We start from the raw sequence: 21,799 nt of genomic DNA, 5'->3' as shown, positions 1-21,799 counted from the left end.
GCTCTAGGACACTGCCAACACCTAAAGGCTTTCTCAAGGATGCTTTGCATTGGAAGGGGAATGGACAAGAAGACCTCTGAAAGCCTCTTCCAACCCAAACCCTTCAATGATTCTCCTTCACTTCTCCATGTGCCCCAGTTCAGGACTACCTTGTCCATAGGGGTGCCTGAGGCATGGCAGGAAGCTATGCACTGGATGTCTACAACCATACACGGCACCAAGACAGCATGCAGGTTGGGAACAGATGGTCATGAGCTTCTGTATTATATATATATATCTATATATCTATCAGAGGAGAACCAGTGCCATTGCACTCCCTCCCAAATTGCATTGGGGTTTTATTTTAAACAAGGATGACTTGAAGAATTTATTGCTCTGCACAAATAATTCAGGTGGTGTCAAGTGCTTTGGCAGCAAGGAAAGGACAAGCCCTTGCCCTGGAGGGTTTATAAAGGCAGACACGAGCTGCATTGATTCATCCCTGGTCAAGCCATTGATGGTCCTGGACTAGACAGGAATGAGGCAAGAAGGAAAGATGATGGAGAGAGGGTTTGTCCCTGTTTCTTTACAGGTGTAGGTATCCCTCAGCCTCAACCACACATGCATTACGGGGTTACCATATAGTTAGAGAGAACAGGAGTGCAGAAGCAATGAGCCAAAGAATCAAGGAGCGTATGCCAAAACTCAGCAAATTCACACCAAAAAAATACCCCAACCCCTAAAAAAAGCACATCCTGAGGCAGTGACCTGTCATTAGAGCAAGTGAGATGGAGCCACAGTGCGTTGTCCTCTCCTGGAGGAACAAAACCGGCTGGTGCTTAGAGGAAGAGGGTCAGGATTAGTTCAATGGGGAGTTAATTCAAGGAAGTGACCTCTTGTTACACAGAAACCAGCTGACACATCGACAGTGCTTCCCTCAGCCTTCATATTTGCCAGACCAAGGAAACAACTCCCTTTCTGCTCCAGCTGCAGGGCTCCGGCTTTTGTCCTCCCACCAACACTTCCTCCTATTTGTTCCTTCTTCTTAACCACTTCTTGCAGCAGCTGGACTCAGCCCTTGGTTTAACCAAACCTCATGTTTTATTTTCATGCAATCACAGAATCAGGCTGGTTTGGAATGGAAGGGACCTTAACATCCTCCAGCTCCAACCCCTGCCATGGGCAGGGACCCCTTCCACTAGAGCAGCTTGCTCCAAGCCCCTGTGTCCAACCTGGCCTTGAATACTGCCAGGGATGGGGCAGCCACAGCTTCTCTGGGCACCCTGTGCCAGCGCCTCAGCACCCTCACAGTAAAGAACTTCTTCCTTATCTCCAACCTGAACTTCCCCTGTTTCAGTCTGAACCCATCACCCCTTGTCCTATCGCTATAGTCCCTGATGAAGAGTCCCTCTCCAGCATCCTTGTAGCCCCCTTCAGATATCTGGGAAGACCTGCACCATTCCCTCCCTTGGAGCTCAGAGGGCTCAAGGGCTCAAGGCTCCTTTCAGCAACACCCTCTGCTATCATTATGCTATTCCCTGTTCCCAGAACAGTAATTACTAGATGTTGACACGCAGTTGCATTAAGAAGCAGCAATGAATCTAATTCACTGATTTTAATGGTGCTTTTGCATTTAAGGCTGTGTCCTTCTAATGCTGAGGACAGAGCAGACCGATGAATAAGTTCTCATCAAAGGCTGGACGTATGTGAGCCATACTCACACCAGGTAGCTTATTATCCCTTATCCTCATCCAGGCACCATGGGAGGATCCAGTGAGATCTGCCAAAATGCAGCCAGCATCAGCATCACATTTAGTAAGAAAAGACACCTTTTACAATAAGCATAGAATCACAGAATGGTTTGGGTTGGAAAGGACCTGAAGATCATCCAGCTCCAACCCCCTGCCATGGCCAGGGACACCTCACACTAAACCATGGCACCCAAGGCTCTGTACAACCTGGCCTTGAACACTGCCAGGGATGGAGCATTCACAACCTCCCTGGGCAACCCATTCCAGTGCCTCAGCACCCTCACAGTAAAGAATTTCTTCCTTATATCCAATCTAAACTTCCCCTGTTTCAGTTTGAACCCATCACCCCTTGTCCTATCACTGCAGTCTCTAATGAAGAGTCCCCATCCAGCATCATTGTAGCCCCTTCAGATAAATGATAACAAAAACTTCTCTTGTCCATCCTTGAGGGGAAGGGAAGGGGAAGCCTGTGAATAGCTTAGTAACATACAATCAAGGTCAGTTCAGAGCTTGCATTAAGTGGAGACCAAATCCCTTCTTGGCAAGGAGTGACCATACCGGCAACCAGCTCCAGGCTGTCCTGCAAGCGGCAGATGAATTAATAGGAGGGAGGCTCATAAATTCCTAAGCTGAGAAACACAAAGGTCTGGAAGGACTCCGGCTCCTGTGATGGATCACAGACTGACTGCTCGGAGGAGATGATCCCTCAGCCCATCCAGCAGCACAGAGCAGCCGCAGCACCAGTGTAACCATGAGCATCCTTTGGACCAAAACCGAGCAAGACACACCAAAAAGCTGAGCAAAGACATCCTGGAGCCAAGGGCCAGAGGTTCTTATTACTGGCAGAAGGTCCAAGTGGGGCACCATAAGGTTCTTGTCTCCCCATGACCATTACCACCCTAATTGCCTCCATGTGCCTGCTTCAAGTGAGCCCTCAGAGCAAAGAACCACAAGGACTTGACCTCTGTCTTCCCATTATCTTCAGCCTTGTGTTCTTGACAGCTTCTAGCCTGTGCTGTGCACTGAGGAAAAGACCTTTTAATGCAGAATCTTAGAGGCTGGTCTTGCTTTTAGTGAATTAGTTCATTGACTCCTTTCCCCTTCCAGGAAAACCCCCTGGGGAATGCTTGTATAACCCTCACTCTGCAAGTGAAAGGAACTCAGTGCTTAATAATGCAAGGGAAAGAGGATCTGAGAGATGCTCCCATCATGCAACACCTCCTCATCCTCCAAACACAACAGCATGGGATTCAGGAGACAACAGATATATGGACAAAAACGCTATACAGAGGTCAGGTTAGATCTATGTCAGGCTGACAGGGAAGTGGCTACTGGAAAATAGTGTTTTCTCCATATCTAAACCAAGATTCCTCTTGTCTGGCTGGATAAAACCCCCAAGACTGGGCTGTGAATGACAGCATCCATCCCCAGTGCCACAGTAGAGTTCGAAACTGCCATGGTCCTGCTGCCCTAAGTCCTCCTGCTTCCCACAACCCTTCCCAAAACACCTGACTTCTCTTTCTTCCCCAGAACTCCTCTATCACGTACCCCTCCAAATGGCATTGCCTTCACCCACGTAAAATAACACTGCCATTTAGCAAGACTCTACCTTTATGCTGTTTAATCCCCACCTTTGGTGCAGCTCATCACTGAATTGCCACCTGGTCCCTTCCAAGCATCTTTGTCCCAACCACTCTGCACCTTAGGGAACACCATAAGTTCTTCTGCAAGGTCCTGTTTCACACTGCTATGCCCAGGGAAGCACTCAGCACACAACAGCCCCATCTGCCTTGGGGGACAGGGAGTAAAACCCTTCTCCAGGCTCAACCTTGCTCCCTAGGAAGAGCTGAAGGACCAGAGCACGCAGTTCACATGGTTCAACATCGCATCTGCGCATGGTGTAAGCCTCCATCCAGGCTTCATTTGCTTCCCATAGGTGCATAGTGATGCCCAAATTTCTCTTGGCTATTAAACCAGTCTCAGCAGCAGGTCATTGCTGGGTGGACTGAACCTCAACCACATGCCCTGTCCCTTCCTGCAGAGGGAAAACAAGCCCTATTAATATTAATGGAGATATTAAGAACCCTAATTTAACCCTGTACCAATCCCATGGCACCATTGGAAGCAGCCTGTACCCAAGAAGAGGGTTTGGGACAGTGATGACTAGAAGAGATGAGCTGTTTTCCCACAGGGTAGATGAATAATACTGGACCACCACTGTTTTTACCCCAGGGCATCAACAGCCACAACCAAGTGTACCAGATCCCCCCCATCTCTGCCACCCAGCCTGCATCTCATCCATCCCCTTCCCATTTGCCCAGCTCCTAAAAGCCCAAACCAGCTCACCTAAGGCACAGACTAAAGCTCCATCTCCTGTGCTGCACTGACACGATTCCTGTCTCAAACAGGGAGGGCTGTGAGGTTCAGACTAAGACTTTCTCTATGCTTGAATACAGAGAACTCCCTCTCCTTTGTATGATGGGAACATCATATGTACCCTCCCTATGTACCATGGGAAAGGAGTTTCAAGTAAGGTACTGGGATCTGGGCTTAGCCCAAAAAGCCGGGTTTAATTTCTAATGCAATAGTCAAGCGCTGCTGCCAGAAAGAGATGCTGATGCTGCCCTCACCAGCTCCAAAACCTGCTTTGTCTCAGCAGGGAGCAGCCACCTCACTTAAGTGGATGCACTAAACCAGCACTCTTCAGGACTCGCTTCCCAGCTCAGGCTGATGTCTGGTGATGCTGCACCTCGACTCCTGTGTTCAGTTCAGGGCCCTCATTGCAAGAGAGACATTGAGGTGCTGGAGCGGGGCCAGAGAAGGGCAGCGGAGCTGGTGCAGGGCCTGGAGCCCAAGTGTGATGGGGAAGGGCTGAGGGAGCTGGGGGGTTCAGTGTGGAGAAGAGAAGGCTCAGGGGGGACCTGATCGCTGCCTACAAGTGCCTGAGAGGAGGATGGAGCCAGGAGGGGCTGGGCTCTGCTCCCAAGGAACAAGGGATGGGACAAGAGGAAACGGCCTCAAGCTGCACCAGGGCAGGTTTAGATGGAGCTGAGGAACAATTCCTGCCCCAGAGGGTGCTCAGGCATTGGAACAGGCTGCCCAGGGCAGGGCTGCAGTCACCAGCCCTGCAAGTGTTCACACCCCGTGGAGACGAGGCCTCAGTGCCATGGGGCAGTGGTGGCCTTGGCAGTGCTGGGAACGGTTGGACTGGATGAGCTTAAAGGGCTTTCCCAACCCAATTGATTCTATAACTCTATACAATGGTTTCTCTCCCTCCAATGCACTCAAGCATCAGCCCTCTGGCTTCCCCGTGCTGCACGACGAAGGCATCCTGCAAACAACCACTGCAGCCAAAGCCCCATGAGAGGGCTCAAACAGCTGCTGCCTCTGCAAAGCTCTGGCATCCAGAGCAGGGCTCGAGGCCAGGGGACAGCAGGCAGGAAGGGAGGGAAGGAAGGAGGGAGGACACCCCGCTGGAGAGACTACGGCTGAGCCCATTCCAGGAAAGGCTGCAACACCAGAGGCTAGAGCAAAACAGCCTAGGAAGGGTTATCCGTGAGCTGTTTCAACAAAGCCCTTCAGCATCCCCTTTGCCCCCTGCCCAGAAGAACCTTAAGCAAGAGGAGGAGCACTGCAGAAGTTGCTTTTATTGTTCCCAAAGCTGTCCCAGTTTTTGGAACCTCATGGAAAAGCAGAAAGGATGAGGGCAGGTCCTGGTTGAGAAGGAAGGGGTGCACACACGAGGGATGGGCTCTTTAGGTCTGTACTAGTGCCACGTAAATACACGGGAATGAGATCCTGCCTCTGCCGAAGCTCAATGCCAGCACACCAGTGAGTTCACCACATTTACTTCCCACATGCAAGTGCTTTGCCCAAAGAACTTAGCTCTGACGTTCCACTTCTCTGCACGGATCACGGACAACAGCAAACAGTGCTTCTAATAGCTGACAGCTTTGACTTCCACTCTCACAGCAAAGCTGAGGCATGGGGAGCTCTTGTGTTTTATCACCCACTTTCAGCTGAAACTGCTATTCTATGGCTCTCCAAAGCAAACCATGGCCATGGTCCTGAGAGATAAGAGATGTATGTACACCCCATCCCCTCCTTGCAGACAGCGTCCCTGGGGCTGACACACTGCATTTCTGGGTCAGGAAGTCCCAAAGCAGCACGTGCCAAAAGCTGGGAGCATCATTCCGTTTAGCTTTTCTAAGCAAGAATAAAACGGGATTGCCTAAGGAATGATTTGCTGGTTGTGATAGGAGGAAGATGCTGCAGGGACTTAAATGTGGCTTAGTAACTGCATCATCCAATTACTACACAAGAGAGCAGCTGATTGGAATTTCATGGACACTTTGGACCCTACAGGATAGTGCATTAAATTGGAGAAGCTGATGGTGTTTCCCATCATATATATATTTATCATATATATATATGATGGGAATATATGATATATATATATCATCTATATCCCTATATATATATATATCCATATATAGGGATATAAATCAAAATCCCTAACACCCAGATGCACCACGTTTGCATTCTGGAAGATGCTGGGACCTTTTGCTGGGCTTTCTCCTTTGGAGAGCTGGTATGAATTCAGACAGAATCGGGTCCAGCCACTCAAAACATCACTTTGCATTGGCTGGTCGGCACAAAGCAGTTCTTCCCCCATGAAATTCAGTCACTTTTGCCAAAATGAACAACTGAAAGAAAGAACCTGGAGAAAACCCATAGGGAAAGAGACTTCTGGAACGTTCAGCTGTAAGCAGGGCTGATGTGAGCTCACATTCTGGTTTTTATGATGATTTTGGGGTCAAGGGATCTAGATAGCTTTGATCAAATGATCTGACCAGACAGCAGCATCAGGGAGTCTGCTGTTGCTCAGTGTAAACTCCTTCTGGTGCCAGGGCTGCTGGCAAAGTTCCCGTTGTCTGGTGCAGAAGAAAGACCATCTCCATGTCTAGCCAAGTGCACAGGACCATGTCTGTATGTAGGACTCACTTCCAGCACCCATTCCTACTACCAGCCCATGCCAGAAGAAGCCTCTATTCAACCATCCCCTGCTAATTGCTTTAAAGGTGCCTTCCAACCCAAACTGTTCTATGAGCCTATGAAACAGCAGAGCTGGCTGGCTGGCAAGAGCTTGAAAACTTGAATTCACCCCATGCTTCAGCAGGGATGGGCTTGGATTAGATGAGCGTGACACCATTCGGGTGAAGACCAGGAGGTCAGAAAGCTTTCTTATAAAGGCTTCAGGCTGATGGTACTTTGCTGTCTGACCTCACGTCCTCTTAAGCACGAGCGGATGCTACATGCCTGAATGCCAAGTGAGCTGAAAGCCAGAAAAGCAGATGGAGAAGAGCTCTGAGCCATTGATGCTCAGCAGAAGATGAGCAAACTTTGCCCCTCTACAAGTGAACCAAACTCCCTGTCATTAGACATAGGTCTGAACGGGTGTCTGTCTGAATGCAAGCCCCAGCAAGAGGGTGTCAAATACATCCCTACCCTTTAGTCCCAAAGATGCTCAGAAAGCCTCAGGCATCACCTATGTGCTGTATAAATGGGATGTAAAAGTGTGCTGATGTTGTCTCCCACAGTGAGACCAAACCACGGTGGGCCCTGCCTTCAGCAGGCAGCAGTGCACGGAGCATCCTCACCCAGAAGATGAGGGTAATAAACTAAACCCCATACAGAGCTTTGTACAAAGCCTGCGGCCACACAGAGCTGGTGTGGAAGAGCCCAAGGCAGAGCAGAGGGGAGCGCGACCTCCTCCCACCAGGAGCCTGGTGGGATGCTGCAGGGCTCAGCCACACAGAAACTCAGTTCAGCTCCATCCCTCCCTTCACACAAAGGCTTTTTGTCCTCGGCCCCAGACTGCCCTCGCCCACACAGACCCAGCTCTGTCCTGCAAAAGGGCAGATGCTTTCCTGTGCTGCCAGAGGGGATGAAGATGACGAGAGCATCACATGCGACCCTGCATGTAAAACAGCACGGGCTGGGCAGAGAGATCTGCTTCTCCTTGCAGGCAAGAAGGAAACCCCACTGATGTGACACTGCCTCTCTGCAACCACAGTTATCATTGCCCTCTGGGGCCGTGGTACTTCATGGGAGTCAGAGAAGTGGCCACATAGCCCTGGCAGTGCTGGGGAATGGTTGGATTTGATGATCTTGAAGGTATTTTCCAGCCTGGTTGATTCCATGTCTCTAGGATCAATCTCAAGCAGATGGCCATGGCAGGACATGCAAATTCCCCACACTGCCCTCCAGATCTGATTGTGCATCCTTTGGGCAGGCACTGCGACAGCAGAAGGGGCACAGGCAGCACTGGGGACAGGCAATGTTACCTCCAGCCTCCCAGAACCTGCCTCCATGACAGACAGAGCAGCACGGGGGACAATGCGGAGGGGAAGGATGGGTTAAGAACACTCAGCTCCCAAAGACTCACAAACCACCTCACTGAGAATCACAAAGCGATTTGGGCTGGAAGGGACCTTAAAGCTCATCCAGCTCCAACCCCTGCCATGGGCAGGGACCCCTTCCACTACAGCAGCTTGCTCCAAGCCCCTGTGTCCAACCTGGCCTTGAACACTGCCAGGGATGGGGCAGCCACAGCTTCTCTGGGCACCCTGTGCCAGCGCCTCAGCACCCTCACAGGGAAGAGCTTCTTTATATCTAACCTTATATCTGACTTTCTTTATATCCACCTACCCAAAGCTTATCTGCTTTTCCTTTTCAAATGGACCATCAAGAGTATTCATAGATAACACTTTGCTCTGCTGGACCCACCAGGCTTGATAAGAGTACCCAACACCAACCCGGCTGCAAACCATCTCTGTTTTATGCATGGGGAAACTGAGTCACAGAGAAGCCTCCTTTTCTCTTGGCCCTCACTGGGGGTAAAGCAGACTGTACCCGCGTGCCTCAGGTCTCACTGGCATCCCACAGGCTCACAGCACCAAGCCCCAGCAAATAAACCCTGGTGGGGAGAGGAAATGTTGGCTGAGGCTTGGAGCCCTTGGCGAAGGACGCACTGTGCATTTGGGGATGCTGGAGGGCGGGAGGCTCCGTTGGGATGGGTGTACTTACTTTGGGTCGCTTCCACTGGATGCCCTGGATCCTTGACTTGTAGAACAGTGAATCATCATTGGCAGGGAAAAGCGGGTCCTCGAAGAGCTGCTTCCTCCGCTGACATTCCTTCTTCAGGGAGGCGTAGCGCTGGTTCTCGTAGGGCTTCACCGAGGAGAACATCCTTCCCCACCGGCCCTGGAGGATGGGAAAAGTGGGAATGAGATGGGGCAGGGTCTGCCCAGGGACACTCAGTCCTCCCCTGCAGGACCTGAGCGGCAGGACCAAGACATCACAGCTCACCTACATTGCTAAACCCCACTTCTGGAGTCCCATGAAGCACGCCTGGCTCCCTCCTGGAGGTATCACAGAATCATAGAATCAATGAGGTCAGGAAAGCCCTTTAAGCTCATCCAGTCCAACCATTCCCCAGCACTGCCAAGGCCACCACTGCCCCATGGCACTGAGGCCTCGTCTCCACGGGGTGTGAACCCTTGCAGGGCCGGTGACTGCAGCCCTGCCCTGGGCAGCCTGTTCCAATGCCTGAGCACCCTCTGGGGCAGGAATTGTTCCTCAGCTCCATCTAAACCTGCCCTGGGGCAGCTTGAGGCCGTTTCCTCTTGTCCCATCCCTTGTTCCTTGGGAGCAGAGCCCAGCCCCTCCTGGCTCCATTCTCCTCTCAGGCACCTGTAGGGAGCAATCAGATCCCCCTTGAGCCTTCTCTGTTCCACACTGAACCCCCCAGGTCCCTCAGCCCTTCCCCATCACACTTGGGCTCCAGGCCCTGCACCAGCTCCGCTGCCCTTGCCTGGCCCCGCTCCAGCACCTCAGTGTCTCTCTTGTAGTGAGGGGCCCAGAACTGAACATGGGATTCGAGGTGCAGCCTCACCAGTGCTTCATCACCAATTTAAACAGGTAGGGAAAATCCTACATATAAATGAGGAGGGACCAATGACTCCTCTAAGCCCAAGCATACCTTTGCTGGTCCTTGGACACAGGATTCCCATTTATCCCCCAACCCGACCAAAACAGGCAGAACAGGAGAAGACCTGCTTCTTAGTGAATTTGTAACTCCTTTGGGAAAAACAGAGCTCCCAGAGGCAAAGGAGGAGAAGACATCCCCTGCAAGACACGTTTCATGGGGCTAAGCCCTATCCAGAGCATCCCCTCCATGCAGCCTTGAATCACAGAATGGTTTGGGTTGAAGGGATCTTAAAGCTCCTCCAGTTCCAACCCCTGCCACAGGCAGGGACCCCTTCCACTAGAGCATCTTGCTCCAAGCCCCTGTGTCCAACCTGGCCTTGAACACTGCCAGGGATGGGGCAGCCACAGCTTCCCTGGGCACCCTGTGCCAGCGCCTCAGCACCCTCACAGGGAAGAGCTTCTGCCTAAGAGCTCAGCTCAGTCTCCCCTCTTCCACTCATGGACACACATTCCATGATCTCATCGGACACAGCCTCTCAGCAGACTTTAGCAGATCTGGGTTTAATTAAAAAAAGGCCTCCTGGCAGCCTGCCGCGTGTTTCTGGATTAATTATTGTGTCCTGACAGTGCCTGGGCAGAGATGTAAATTTAGCAGTCCAGAAAACAGCAGGAAACCTCTGCCCAAATGCCTCCCGAAGAGAGAGCAGTGCCTCTCCATCACCGCTCCATCGCCGCTGCCTTTAGGCCACTGGGTACCAGCCCCTTTGCTCGCGTCCCCACCTCTTCACCCTGCAGGTCAAACCACCTTGCCCCACAGCAGGCACAAGGAAAAGGGATGCTCTGCAGTGAGGGTGCTGAGGCACTGGAATGGGTTGCCCAAGGAAGCTGTGAATGCTCCACCCCTGGCAGTGTTCAAGGCCAGGTTGGAGAGAGCCTTGGGTGCCATGGTTTAGTGTGAGGTGTCCCTGCCCATAGCAGGGGGGCTGGAACTGGATGATCTTAAGGTCCTTTCCAACCCACAGCATTCTGTGATTCTATGATTCCACTAAATCACAGACGTTTTTCCAAAGCTCTTTCCCTACTTTCTCTGTATTTATAACAGCCATGTACAACCCTTCCCTCTCCCCCAAATGGGATGTCCTTTCCAAAATGCTGACCATCAGTGACTCTAGTCAGGAAACGAGTCTGGTTTCCTAAAGAACTGGAGGTCTGTGCCCCATAATCCCAGAGCTGTGGTCTCCAACACCATTCACGGTATAACAAAGGATGCCCCAGATGCATCCAGCAAGCTGACCTCTCATTGCTCCCAAAGAGACATAGAGAAACCATATGCTTATTGTCCCATCACATATGGTGGGACACGGAAGCTGCACTAAAGGCTAATTGGAAGCAGCTAATCTGTAAAGATCCCAAATCCCTGGGATTATATGATCATTTACAGTTGGGCATCAGTTTGGGAGCAGTCAGATCCCTGTTAATGAATCACTGGGATTAGCTGAAGGGAAGAAGTTGTTTGAGAGCTCAACCAATGCCTGCGCTTATCAGAGCGATGCTCCAAGAGCACCATCCAGCCTCCTCTCCTCTGGGAGGGATGAAAACACTTCACTTTGCAAAGCAGAAGAGCAAAGCACAGGTTTTAATTGATGCAGTTTATCAGCCTGATTAACAGCACAAGCACTCATCACTCAGAGCTTAAGTGAACCCAAAATAACCCCCTTGTTGGCTGTTCCACAGGTATCAGTAGCTAAAGCAGCTTGTGGGATGCTCTGTGCCACGCAGCCACCTTTATCCAAATCATAGAATCAACCAGGTTGGAAAAGACCTTTAAGAGCATCCAGTCCAACCATTACAGCACTGCCAAGGGCACCACTAACCCATGGCACTGAGGGCCTCATCTACATGGTTCTTGAAGACTTCCAGGGATGGCGATTCCCTCACTTCCCAAATCACGTAGTGTGTCCCAGCCTCACACCCTGGGATGCAATGACTGGTAATGACTGTGCAAAGGGGCAATTAGGCCTTTAATTAAACACGATCTGAACTGTGTGGACCCTGTAGTATGGACTGGGGACAACAGGTAGATGCATCTCCCACAAGGAGACCATTGGCACTGGATGGCCAACAACCCACTGACTCCAATGTCTCCCTAATCCCATATCCCCAGTGTGGAGGAAGAGCATTTAGTGATCCTCCAGGATGGTTGATTTGAGATTTTATAGTTTATAACATCTTAGCTTGCAGGATAAAGCCAGGGAGAGCATCTCTGCCTTCAGTGTACTGTATAACCAACTCTATTAGGAAACTAAGGCTAGGACCTTTCCTGCATAGGACCAGATACACAAGCATGAATACACACAGGAGCCTTTGAAGACAGCTCAGAATATCGAGGTGCTGTGGTACAAAGTGATGCTCACAGGATTTTCTCCTTGGCATCAGGATCAGTTCCCAGATGCTGCAGAGAGGCCCGAGTGCATCGCCTGCCCTTGGAAAAGCCTTAAATATAAATGGCCTGATACAAAAACCTTAATAAAACACCAGATTTACTCCTTGTAGAAGAGCAGACAGCCTCTTTGAGCAGTCAGGGAATGCAGCCAGTCATCAAAACACACATCCACCCTGCTAGGAGGGCAAAGGAGGAGCTAGCCTCTGGACCTTCAGCAGAGAAAGGGGGTGAAGGACAAGGGACCCGTCCCCAGGGAAGTCTTGGGGACATCTTAGCAGTGAATGAGCTCCTTCTGAGTGACAACCAGGCAGGACTTTCACAGTGACAGCACCCACTGCTATAGAGACACAGGCAGTGCTGGGAAGGGGTGGTTGGCAGCTGCCTTCTGCATGAATACCACGGCCCGAGAGAAAGGATGCTGCTGTTCACTGAGATGGGAGGTGAATGGCTTGGACTTGTGCATGAGCTGGTCTGACAGATGCGAAAGGACATTTCCGTGGGAGGCTGTGCAGGAAGAACCAGTGAGATTCAGGGGAAAAGCCTGGAGAGGAGGAAGAGAATCATGGAAAGGTTTGGGTTGGATGGGACCTTAAGGCTCATCAAGTTCCAACCCCCTGCCATGGGCAGGGACCCCTTCCACTAGAGCAGCTTGCTCGAAGCCCCTGTGTCCAACCTGGCCTTGAACACTGCCAGGGATGGGGCAGGTGCCTTTCTAAAGGCCACGGTTGTGTTAAGGCAGGAGTTATGGCTTTGATGCAGGAGATGCTGCACCCTGCTCCCAACCTGTCCCGTGGCCAAGGGCTGGCACTTGGCTGCTCATTCATAAAATGACTGCTCCTCCCCAGCCAGCTCTGCAACAACAGCTTGGAGCTGTGTTTTCCTATGTCCCTTGCAACACTGACAGCCAAGAGACACCCAAAACGTCCATCCCTATGAGAACAGGACCATGGTTCTTCCCAAGCAGCTCCAGCCTAATCTGCCTGGGGCAAGAGGACCAGCTCCTCGCTGTGCTATCCCACTATACAGTGACTATCCCCTCGAGAGCCATCCGTCGTTGCTGCGGGGCTGCTCTCATGTGATGGAGGTGGATTTGAGCTGGACAGGGAATGGCAAGCAGAAGGAGAGGGGATAATGTTCAGGATCATTTAAAGGCAAAACTTAATTGGGAAATAATTAAAAGGAAGGGGCCGTGGGGAGCGCTCCGAGGGCAGCGTTAGAATTCATTACTCTCTCTAATTTGCAGCATTTCATGCTTACTGGGCTGAACATCAGGTCTGCCACATTAAAATGCTCAAGGGCTAATGACTCTTCGCCTTCTTGCAGCCAGCCAGGATGCTTCAGGAGGACAAGAAGCGGGTGTTTTCATGCCTGGTTGGAATGAACAGCCCTCCACGTGCATTGAGCAGGGAGGGGAATCTGCACTCCCACCTCTTAGAGCCGAATGATGGGGAACAGAGGTTTGAGCCCAACCTTAATCCAGCCACAGAGCAGTTAAATAGGAAAGCATTTATTTGGAGCACTGAGCCAGAGTTATGACTCAGGGTGTTGTGGACTCCCCCGTTTCACTCCAGCATCATCCAGCTCCTGCCAGCTGGTAATGAGCATAATTCCAAGCACTGCAATGGGGAGAAGGATTGGAAGTGCTTGTGTTGGCCAGGACCAAATACTTGCTGAAAGGCTCTTCCTTGCTCCGCACAAACCGCTTCCTCTCCTTCACTTCCAGCCAGGAGGATCCTGTACCAAGGGAGCTGGCACGGGATCACCGTGCTTGACTTATCGCAAGGCTGCACCCTAGCCAGGAGCAAAGGGCTCCTTTCTTATCGATCCTATAGGACAGACAAAACACCTCTTAACCAACATCTCCAGGGACAAAAAAGCCTCAAGTCACAGGCTATAGGGTGATAATCCCATTGAAAAGCCATCAGGACCATGGTCCACAGCAGGTCTGAGCTGCATTCCCAAAGCCCTTTCCCACTCCAAGCTGTGCATCAACCATAGCTGTGCTTTGGACTCAAAAGTGGCATGGCCCAGAGCCAGCAGCACCACGCAGCATCCTCCGTTAGCCCCATGCACAGGACTGGAAGTTGAAGCCACACTGATGGAACATAGGAAACGAGGCATCGTTTCTTCTCGAAACTGACTGGTTAACAGGGGAGCCAGCTCTTATGGGAAGTTACAGGTAGTTCATCTCCAGATGCATCTGAGCAGAGCTGGAGACCCTTCCAGAGTAGCTGCTTTGACCAAAATGCAGATCAAAGAGCATTAACAGTGGTTACACGCTGAAACACACCCGCTGACGAACGGAAGGCTGAGTGCCCCTTTCCTGCCTTTATCTCTTCCCTTCATCTGGTGGCATCTCTGTTCTCATCTAAGCTACAAACTCTGCTAGGCTAAAGGTGAAACAACCATCTTCACTCAATTATATTTATATCAAGCTCTGATTTTTGCCAGGGATTTGCTGCAGCACAGGTAGGACCCAAATCCAGACACCTGAACACAGCCTTGGCTGACACGGTCTAGCATGAAGCATCCCTGCCCATGGCAGGGGGTTGGAACTGGATGATCTTAAGGTCCTTTCCAACCCACACCATTCTATGATTCCATGATCTTTAGCTGAAGGGTTAATTTTGCATGTGTGCACATGGGGATAGGCCATCAAATCCTCAGTGTAGTGGATTTAGTCTCCAAAACAACCCCTGATGGGTTAGGGGCTGTTTGCTCTGAGTGAGCAAACCCACTGCATTCATAGGGCTTTTTGCAAGCACTTAAGTACAGCAAATGCTCCCTGTGGATGTGTCCTCCTTTAGAGTGGGAAACAGCATCACTATTGATCTGCAGGGATCCTGGTCCCTTCCACAAAGCACTCTGAGACCTACAGAGGAAGGTGCTGTCTGAGAGCAGGCTGTTACTGCTAGAACCTCAAGACATCAAGCACTCTGTCATTAAAAAGGTGCATTTGCAGCAGTGCCAAGGAAGGGGCCAGGGTCACTCCTCCCAGTGCAAGTGATTCCCTATCCGCAAAGCCTGGCCGACAGCATCTGCACAACATCAACCCCAGAGAAGACGTCACGTTTGGATCTTGTTTTCATCAGTGCTCAGTGATTTTTATCATGTTTGCTTTATTTCCTCTGCTTTTTACCCTCCAGAGCATTGCTCTTTCGTTGCTTAACAGCTACAAGACAGCACGGGGAGAGACAGAGATGGCCACAGGGTTTGCGTGAGGGGCAGTGTTTGGATATGTTGGGGTTAATGGAGGGTTTAGGCATCCTTGGATACCTCCCTCCTGCAGGAGCCACAGGGGAGTGATAGCCAGGAGCTCCCTTTCGCTTGGATAACTCACCCCTTTCACTTGGATAACTCCCCCAGGGAGGCCTTTGGCCTGGGGAGTTCCTCATTCCTTGCAGATATGAGTCACCATGTGCAAACAGAGCCCATGGTGGAGCTGCAGGAAGGAAGGGCAGCCCTGCGCCACAACCCATAATAACCCTGCGCTGGCAGCAAGCTCTGCCTGGCAAGAGCACTGCACACACAGTGCAGCACCAGCCAGACTGCTCAGCACAGACCTTAAGGTCAGATGGGACCAGGACATGCAACTGAATGCATCTTGGCACAATGAGGAGTAACCTGCTCAAAGCACTGCTGGTGGCAGCATCCCTCCCCCTGGACCAGCCAATGCAGGGGGTGCAGAGATGCAGGACTAGCAGGAACAGGGGTGGAAGGAGACCAAAAGGAGGTGGCAGAAGGACAGGCCCAAAAGCACTGGGAAGAGGAAGGATGGAACATGCCACCGGGCAACCAGCATTGGCCAAGGGAACAGAGAGGAGATGGAGATGTTCATCATTCACCACGGTCCAGCTCATCCCAACCCACTGATGGCTTGGGAAGAACAGAGACGCTCAGTTTTGGGTACCACCAACATACCCTCAGATGCTTTCCAACCCCTGAACCATCCTTACCACGGCAGACACGCATTACATCAGGCTTGCTCATCAGGCCCCAGCAGGGTTAAAGCCCCTTGTAGCTCAGCAGAGACTGCAGGGCCAGCATGGGAAGGTGAATTAATGGGCTTGGCCAATGCCCAGCCCCTGGGGACAGCCACCACATCACTAACCCTCCCCATCCCAGCACCCCAGCCATGACCCTGGTTAATAATTGCAAGGGGCAGCACAGAGCACCAGCAGCAGTGAACACTCCTGAGCTCACCCAGGGGGCAAGCTTCCAAAACCAAGAGGAAACCATTCCTGATGGCTGGAACCTCGTCCAGGGCTCCCCCAGGTTTATATATATGGCAGCTTGAACTGGGATGGAGCAGCCCAGGGATGTGGGGCTGGTCTCACCAAGCAAGGTTTAGGTTCAAACAAGGCATTGATCACATAGAGCAGGTTTGCAGGCATTGCAGAAATACAGCCTAGGGAGAGCAAATCGTGCACACAGAATAGAGCCACCTCCGTCTGTAGTTGGCCACATGGTGGTTGCTTATAGAATCATAGAATGGTTTGTGTTGGAAGGGGCCTTAAAGCTCACCCAGCTCCAATCCCTGCCACGGGCAGGGACCCCTTCCATAGAGCAGCTTGCTCCAAGCCCCTGTGTCCAACCTGACCTTGAACACTGCCAGGGATGGGGCAGCCACAGCTTCTCTGGGCAACCCATTCCAGTGCCTCAGCACCCTCACAGTAAAGAAGTTCCCCCTTATCTCCAACCTAAATCTCCCCTGTTTCAGTTTGAACCCATCACCCCTTGTCCTATCACTCCAGTCCCTAATGAAGAGTCCCTCCCCAGCATCCTTATAGCCCCCCTTCAGGCACTGGAAGCGGCTCTGAGATCCCCACACATCTTCTCTTCTCCAGGCTGAACAGCCCCAATGTTCTCAGCCTGTCTTCCCAATAGGCCAGTCACTCCACCTCTGCACCACACTGAACCCACCCCGTGATGTTACCAGACTGCTGGGGCCTTCTCAGCATCCATTTTGACCACCACTGCCTAAAAAAGAAGGGAAAACCAGGATGCTGCCTGCGCAGGAGTGAACTGAACATCCATTTCTATTATCTATGCAGGGCTTCTAATTGAACGTCTGGACCAGGTTCTTTTAAATCCAGTCACACAGACTCCACTGGAAGCTTTGCCCTCCATCAAGACACTGGCACTGGTCTCCCTGCCAGCTGGGAAAACAAACCACGAGTGATGACAGATCTGTGACACAGCGAGAGGGAAGGACACAAGAGTCACAGAGGGAGCCCACGGAGCCTTTCTCCTGGGTCACGGAAGGTGCTGAATCAAGAGGTTTGTGTCAGCGGCAAATCCATTCACAAAACTCCTGATGAGCACAGCAAAGGCAGCACGGTCCCCATGCAAACGCTGCTTCAAGAGCTCCTGCAGCCTCTGGGATAATTAAAGCAATTGAACTTCAAGAGATGCGGAGACGAGCACCCGAGGAGCAGAAGAGATAACGGGGCTGCAGCTACCCTGTGGGAAACTGAACCAAGGCAGCTGGATGCTACAAGAGCATCCCTCCCAGGCTGACTGCGCTGTTTGCTCCTCTGGCTGGTCCACAGCATCCCTCCTGCAGCTTCAGCGCACATCACACCAACAGCACCGTCCCCAGGGTTATGGGTTTCTTCTCTCTCCTTCATCTTCACCCCCTGGTGCAGGCAGAGCTCAACATTATGGAGACTGGAGTGAGGCCAGAGGAGGCCATGGAGATGCTGCGAGGGCTGGAGCAGCTCTGCTCTGGAGCCAGGCTGAGAGAGCTGGGCTGGGGCAGCCTGGAGAAGAGAAGGCTCCTGAAGGGGAGACCTGAGAGCAGCTCCAGTGCCTGAAGGGGCTGCAGGAAAGCTGGAGAGGGGCTTGGGACAAGGGATGTAGGGACAGGCCAAGAGGAATGGCTTTAACCTGCCCGAGGGGAGACTGAGCTGAGCTCTTAGGCAGAAGCTCTTCCCTGTGAGGGTGCTGAGGCGCTGGCACAGGGTGCCCAGAGAAGCTGTGGCTGCCCCATCCCTGGCAGTGTTCAAGGCCAGGTTGGACAAGGGCTTGGAGCAAGCTGCTCTAGTGGAAGGGGTCCCTGCCCGTGGCAGGGGCTGATGCTGGATGAGCTTTAAGGTCCCTTCAACCCAAACCACCCTGGGATTCTGAAGCCAAAGCGAGCACCAGCTTGTCTGCAGGAGGTGGCTCAGGGCACGTTATTACCACACAGTTAACAACAAGCAGGGGATCAGGGGCTGAGCACAAGGCTCTGGGATGGGGATTAAGCACCTGCCTCCTCTCCCAGCACGTATCCTGCTGGAAGCCCTTGCTCCGTATCTCCTTAGATACCCTCCCGCTGCAGCAGCCCTGAGCTGGAGCAGTGAACCCCAGGGTACGCATGAGACGCTCCCTGTGCTGTGGGCAAGTTTCACTTCCCTTCACAGGACAGAATCCTGCTGCAGCCCTGGCCACAGCCCCGTGTTAGACGCAATAAATCACTGCTCTCCCGCTCCCGCATGAAGACCTGCTGGGCAAGCAGCCAGTGGGCAGCATCCCCATCCAACACGCACCAGCAGTGGGTGGCCTGGCTCTGCAACAGCAGGTTTGCAGCAGCAGCTTTTACCAGTGCAAGACTTTGCTTGGCAGAGAAATCACCTCCCTTAATCATCCCGGAGCAACCCTTAAGAGTACTTACCCATGCTCAAACCGGTAGGACCAGCTCCGCAAGGCTTTGGGAGCTCCAACCCTGCAAACACCTTATAGGAAGCTCTTGCTTACTGGGGTGTGCCTTGTAAAAGGTAAACCAAAGCAGCCACAAACACTGAACAACAAACAGGGAGTGCTTCCTTCTTCTCTCTATGGGGAATGGGGAAATGGTGGAGCAGCTCCTGATGGGCTGGGGAGGGATGGAGGCAAGCAGAGCTGCCTGCATCCTGCACCAAGGAGGGACAGAGAGCCTCCAACAAGCGGAAATGGAACGGAAGCTGGAACGGAGGGATGCTCGATGCAAGGCAGGGATGTGTCTGCCCATCCAGGGAATTCAATGTATGAACGAGCTGGAGATAGAACAAGATAAAGCAGCAACAACTAAAACATAGTGTGGGGGGAGCACCTTGGTTTAAGGGAAGGCCAGGCAGCAGGGCCTGTTTGGGGACCTGTTGGAAAGGGTCCAGAGGAGGGCCACAGATATGATCAGAAGAATGGGACACCTCTCCTATGGAGACAGGCTGAGTTGGGGTTGTTCAGCCTGGAGACCTTAGAGCAGCCTTCCAGTACTTAAAAGGGACCCATAAGAAAGATGGGGAGAGACTTTTTAGCAGGGCCTTTTGTGACAGGACGAGGGGTGATGGTTTTAAACTAAAAGAGGGAGATTCAGGCTGGATGTGAGGAGGGAATTGTTCACAATGACGGTGGTAAAACCCTGGCACAGAGAGGTGATGGATGCCCCATCCCTGGAAACATTCCAGGCCAGGCTGGATGTGGTTCTGGACAACCTGGTCTAGTTGAGGATGTCCCTGCCCAATGCAGGGGGATGGAACTGGATGAGCTTTAAGGTCCCTTCCAACCCAAACCATTCTGTGATGATTCTGTAACTCTAGGAGCAGAGCTGGAGCCTTTGCCCTTTTCACCCCTTGACCACAGAGACCTTCTGCCTGTCATGTTGTAACTCCACAGAAAGCATTATTACATGTCCCCTTCCCTGCTGGCAAAAGCATAGCCCTGCCCTGTGCTGCCACAGTCCTGTTGGATTAGTTATGGCCAGATTACAGGATAAACCTTGAAGGAACAAACCAGGGCTGCAGCCTCCCTCGGCTGAGGATGAGCTGCAGCCAGCCAAGGAGGCACTTGGCTAAGGAGAAGTCAGTATGTGAAGGAGGTGCCTGCATGGTGGGGAGAAGCAGCCCTTGCCCATGTACCATTTAACATCTATGTACCATTTCACATCCCATGTACCATTTCAGAGCCATGTACCATTTCACATCCCATGTACCATTTCAGAGCCATGTACCATTTCACATCCCATGTACCATTTCAGAGCCATGTACCATTTCACATCCCATGTACCATTTCACATCCCATGTACCATTTAACATCCATGTACCATTTCAGAGCCATGTACCATTTCACATCCCATGTACCATTTAACATCCATGTACCATTTAACATCCATGTACCATTTCACATCCCATGTACCATTTCACATCCCATGTACCATTTCAGAGCCATGTACCATTTAACATCCATGTACCATTTCAGAGCCATGTACCATTTCACATCCCATGTACCATTTCACATCCATGTACCATGTACCATTTCACATCCCATGTACCATTTCACATCCCATGTACCATTTCAGAGCCATGTACCATTTCACATCCCATGTACCATTTAACATCCATGTACCATTTCACATCCCATGTACCATTTCACACCCCATTAAGGTTCAGCCTCCTAATGTGGGGCAGAGTTAAAGTGGCTGGATGCTTTACAATGCCCTCTCCCCTTAACCTACATTCATGTCTGATTGAAGCCACAGGACATGAGAGAGCAGAGATGATGCTTGGCTGGATGGTGGGAGGACTAAAACTGGTTCTTTTTGCACAAGGGCAAACCAGGGGACAAGGAGCACTTTTCAGTGCCAGAAAAGTATTTTAAGGTAAAATGCATCAAAGTGTTATTGAACCGGGATGTGAAAGCTGACTGTGGGATGCAGGAGCAGGTAGAGGATGAGGAACTCAATCCAGCCCCCTCTGAAGAGCTGGACCAGGCCCAAAGGAGCTGGTTCTCTGACCTACATGCTGCAAGCTCCCAGCACGGCTTTGCAGGGGTATCATCTGTCATGTCTCCAGCATAGGAGGATCCCCAAAGCAGGAGCATCTGCAATATGGGCTGGAAACGAATGCATCATGCAGAAAGGCAAAAGCTGTGGAAGCTTCCCTGGTCCCAGGAAGGCAAAACCCAACGGCAATCATTCCTGTATACACCATGACCTCAAGAAGTTACCCCTATATTTAGGCACCAAAATGGGGGTGTCTCTTACAGCATAAGCTTACTTAACAGGAAAAACCTATGGATTTGCATCCATGGTGCAAAGGGAAGAGCTAAGAGCAGGGGAAGGGTTAATGCTGCAGCCATACAGATGCTCCACTGCTTCCCCCATGAAGCCAATGGGTCCATTCTCTGCAGTGCCCAGCGCCTGGCCCTTTCTCCCTGGGTAATCAGCTGGAAGGGAGCAGAGCCAGAGCAATCACTGCACCTCATTCCCCATCCACAATGGTGCCCGCAGGGCCAGGGGATGGAGGAGCACAGCCTGGCCCAAAGCGGGTCAATGCAAGCCCATCATTGAGCCTTTGTGCTCTACAAGCAGCTCAGAAGAGGAGGTGGAGGCAAAGGCATGAAGATAGCAGCAAGTAAATGGTACCCGAGTGTGTCCCACGACACCAGGGGATGAGCAGAGGGTGATGGGTGCCTCTGTATGGGCTGAAACCCTCCTGTAGGTATAGAAGAGGTTTTGGATACCTGTAGGTATCTCTGGAGACCAGTGAGGATGAGGAGGGATTGCTCCCAATCCCAGCCTTTAAGACACAGCCCCATCCTTCTCATTCTCCACCTATTAACCTGCTGCTGCCCTGCTTGGATGCAGTGTTAGGAGAAGGGACTTGGCACCTCTGCA

At 51.7% G+C, this 21,799-nt stretch overlaps 1 protein-coding gene across 2 annotated transcripts in view; it reads right to left on the bottom strand.

Moving 5' to 3' along the window:
- CAPN5 (calpain 5) overlaps positions 1–21,799 on the bottom strand; it is a 55,023-nt gene that overhangs the window by 29,347 nt on the left and 3,877 nt on the right. Inside the window, exons 1-2 of one of the 2 annotated variants that reach the window (XM_062639156.1) lie at positions 13,185–13,206; positions 8,820–8,996 (exon numbers count right to left, since the gene is read on the bottom strand). In XM_062639156.1, coding sequence (XP_062495140.1) covers positions 8,820–8,981 — 162 coding nt within the window. In that variant the 5' untranslated portion in view covers positions 8,982–8,996; positions 13,185–13,206. Of the gene's footprint in view, positions 1–8,819; positions 8,997–13,184; positions 13,207–21,799 lie in introns of those variants that run through there. The other variant, XM_062639157.1, reaches the window with a different exon arrangement.

Source organism: Pezoporus occidentalis, unplaced genomic scaffold (assembly GCF_034315485.1).
Source record: "Pezoporus occidentalis ecotype Australia unplaced genomic scaffold, CSIRO_AGI_Poc_V1 ctg6, whole genome shotgun sequence".
Taxonomy (NCBI): domain Eukaryota; kingdom Metazoa; phylum Chordata; class Aves; order Psittaciformes; family Psittacidae; genus Pezoporus; species Pezoporus occidentalis.
This window is presented reverse-complemented; position numbering and strand designations above follow the sequence as displayed.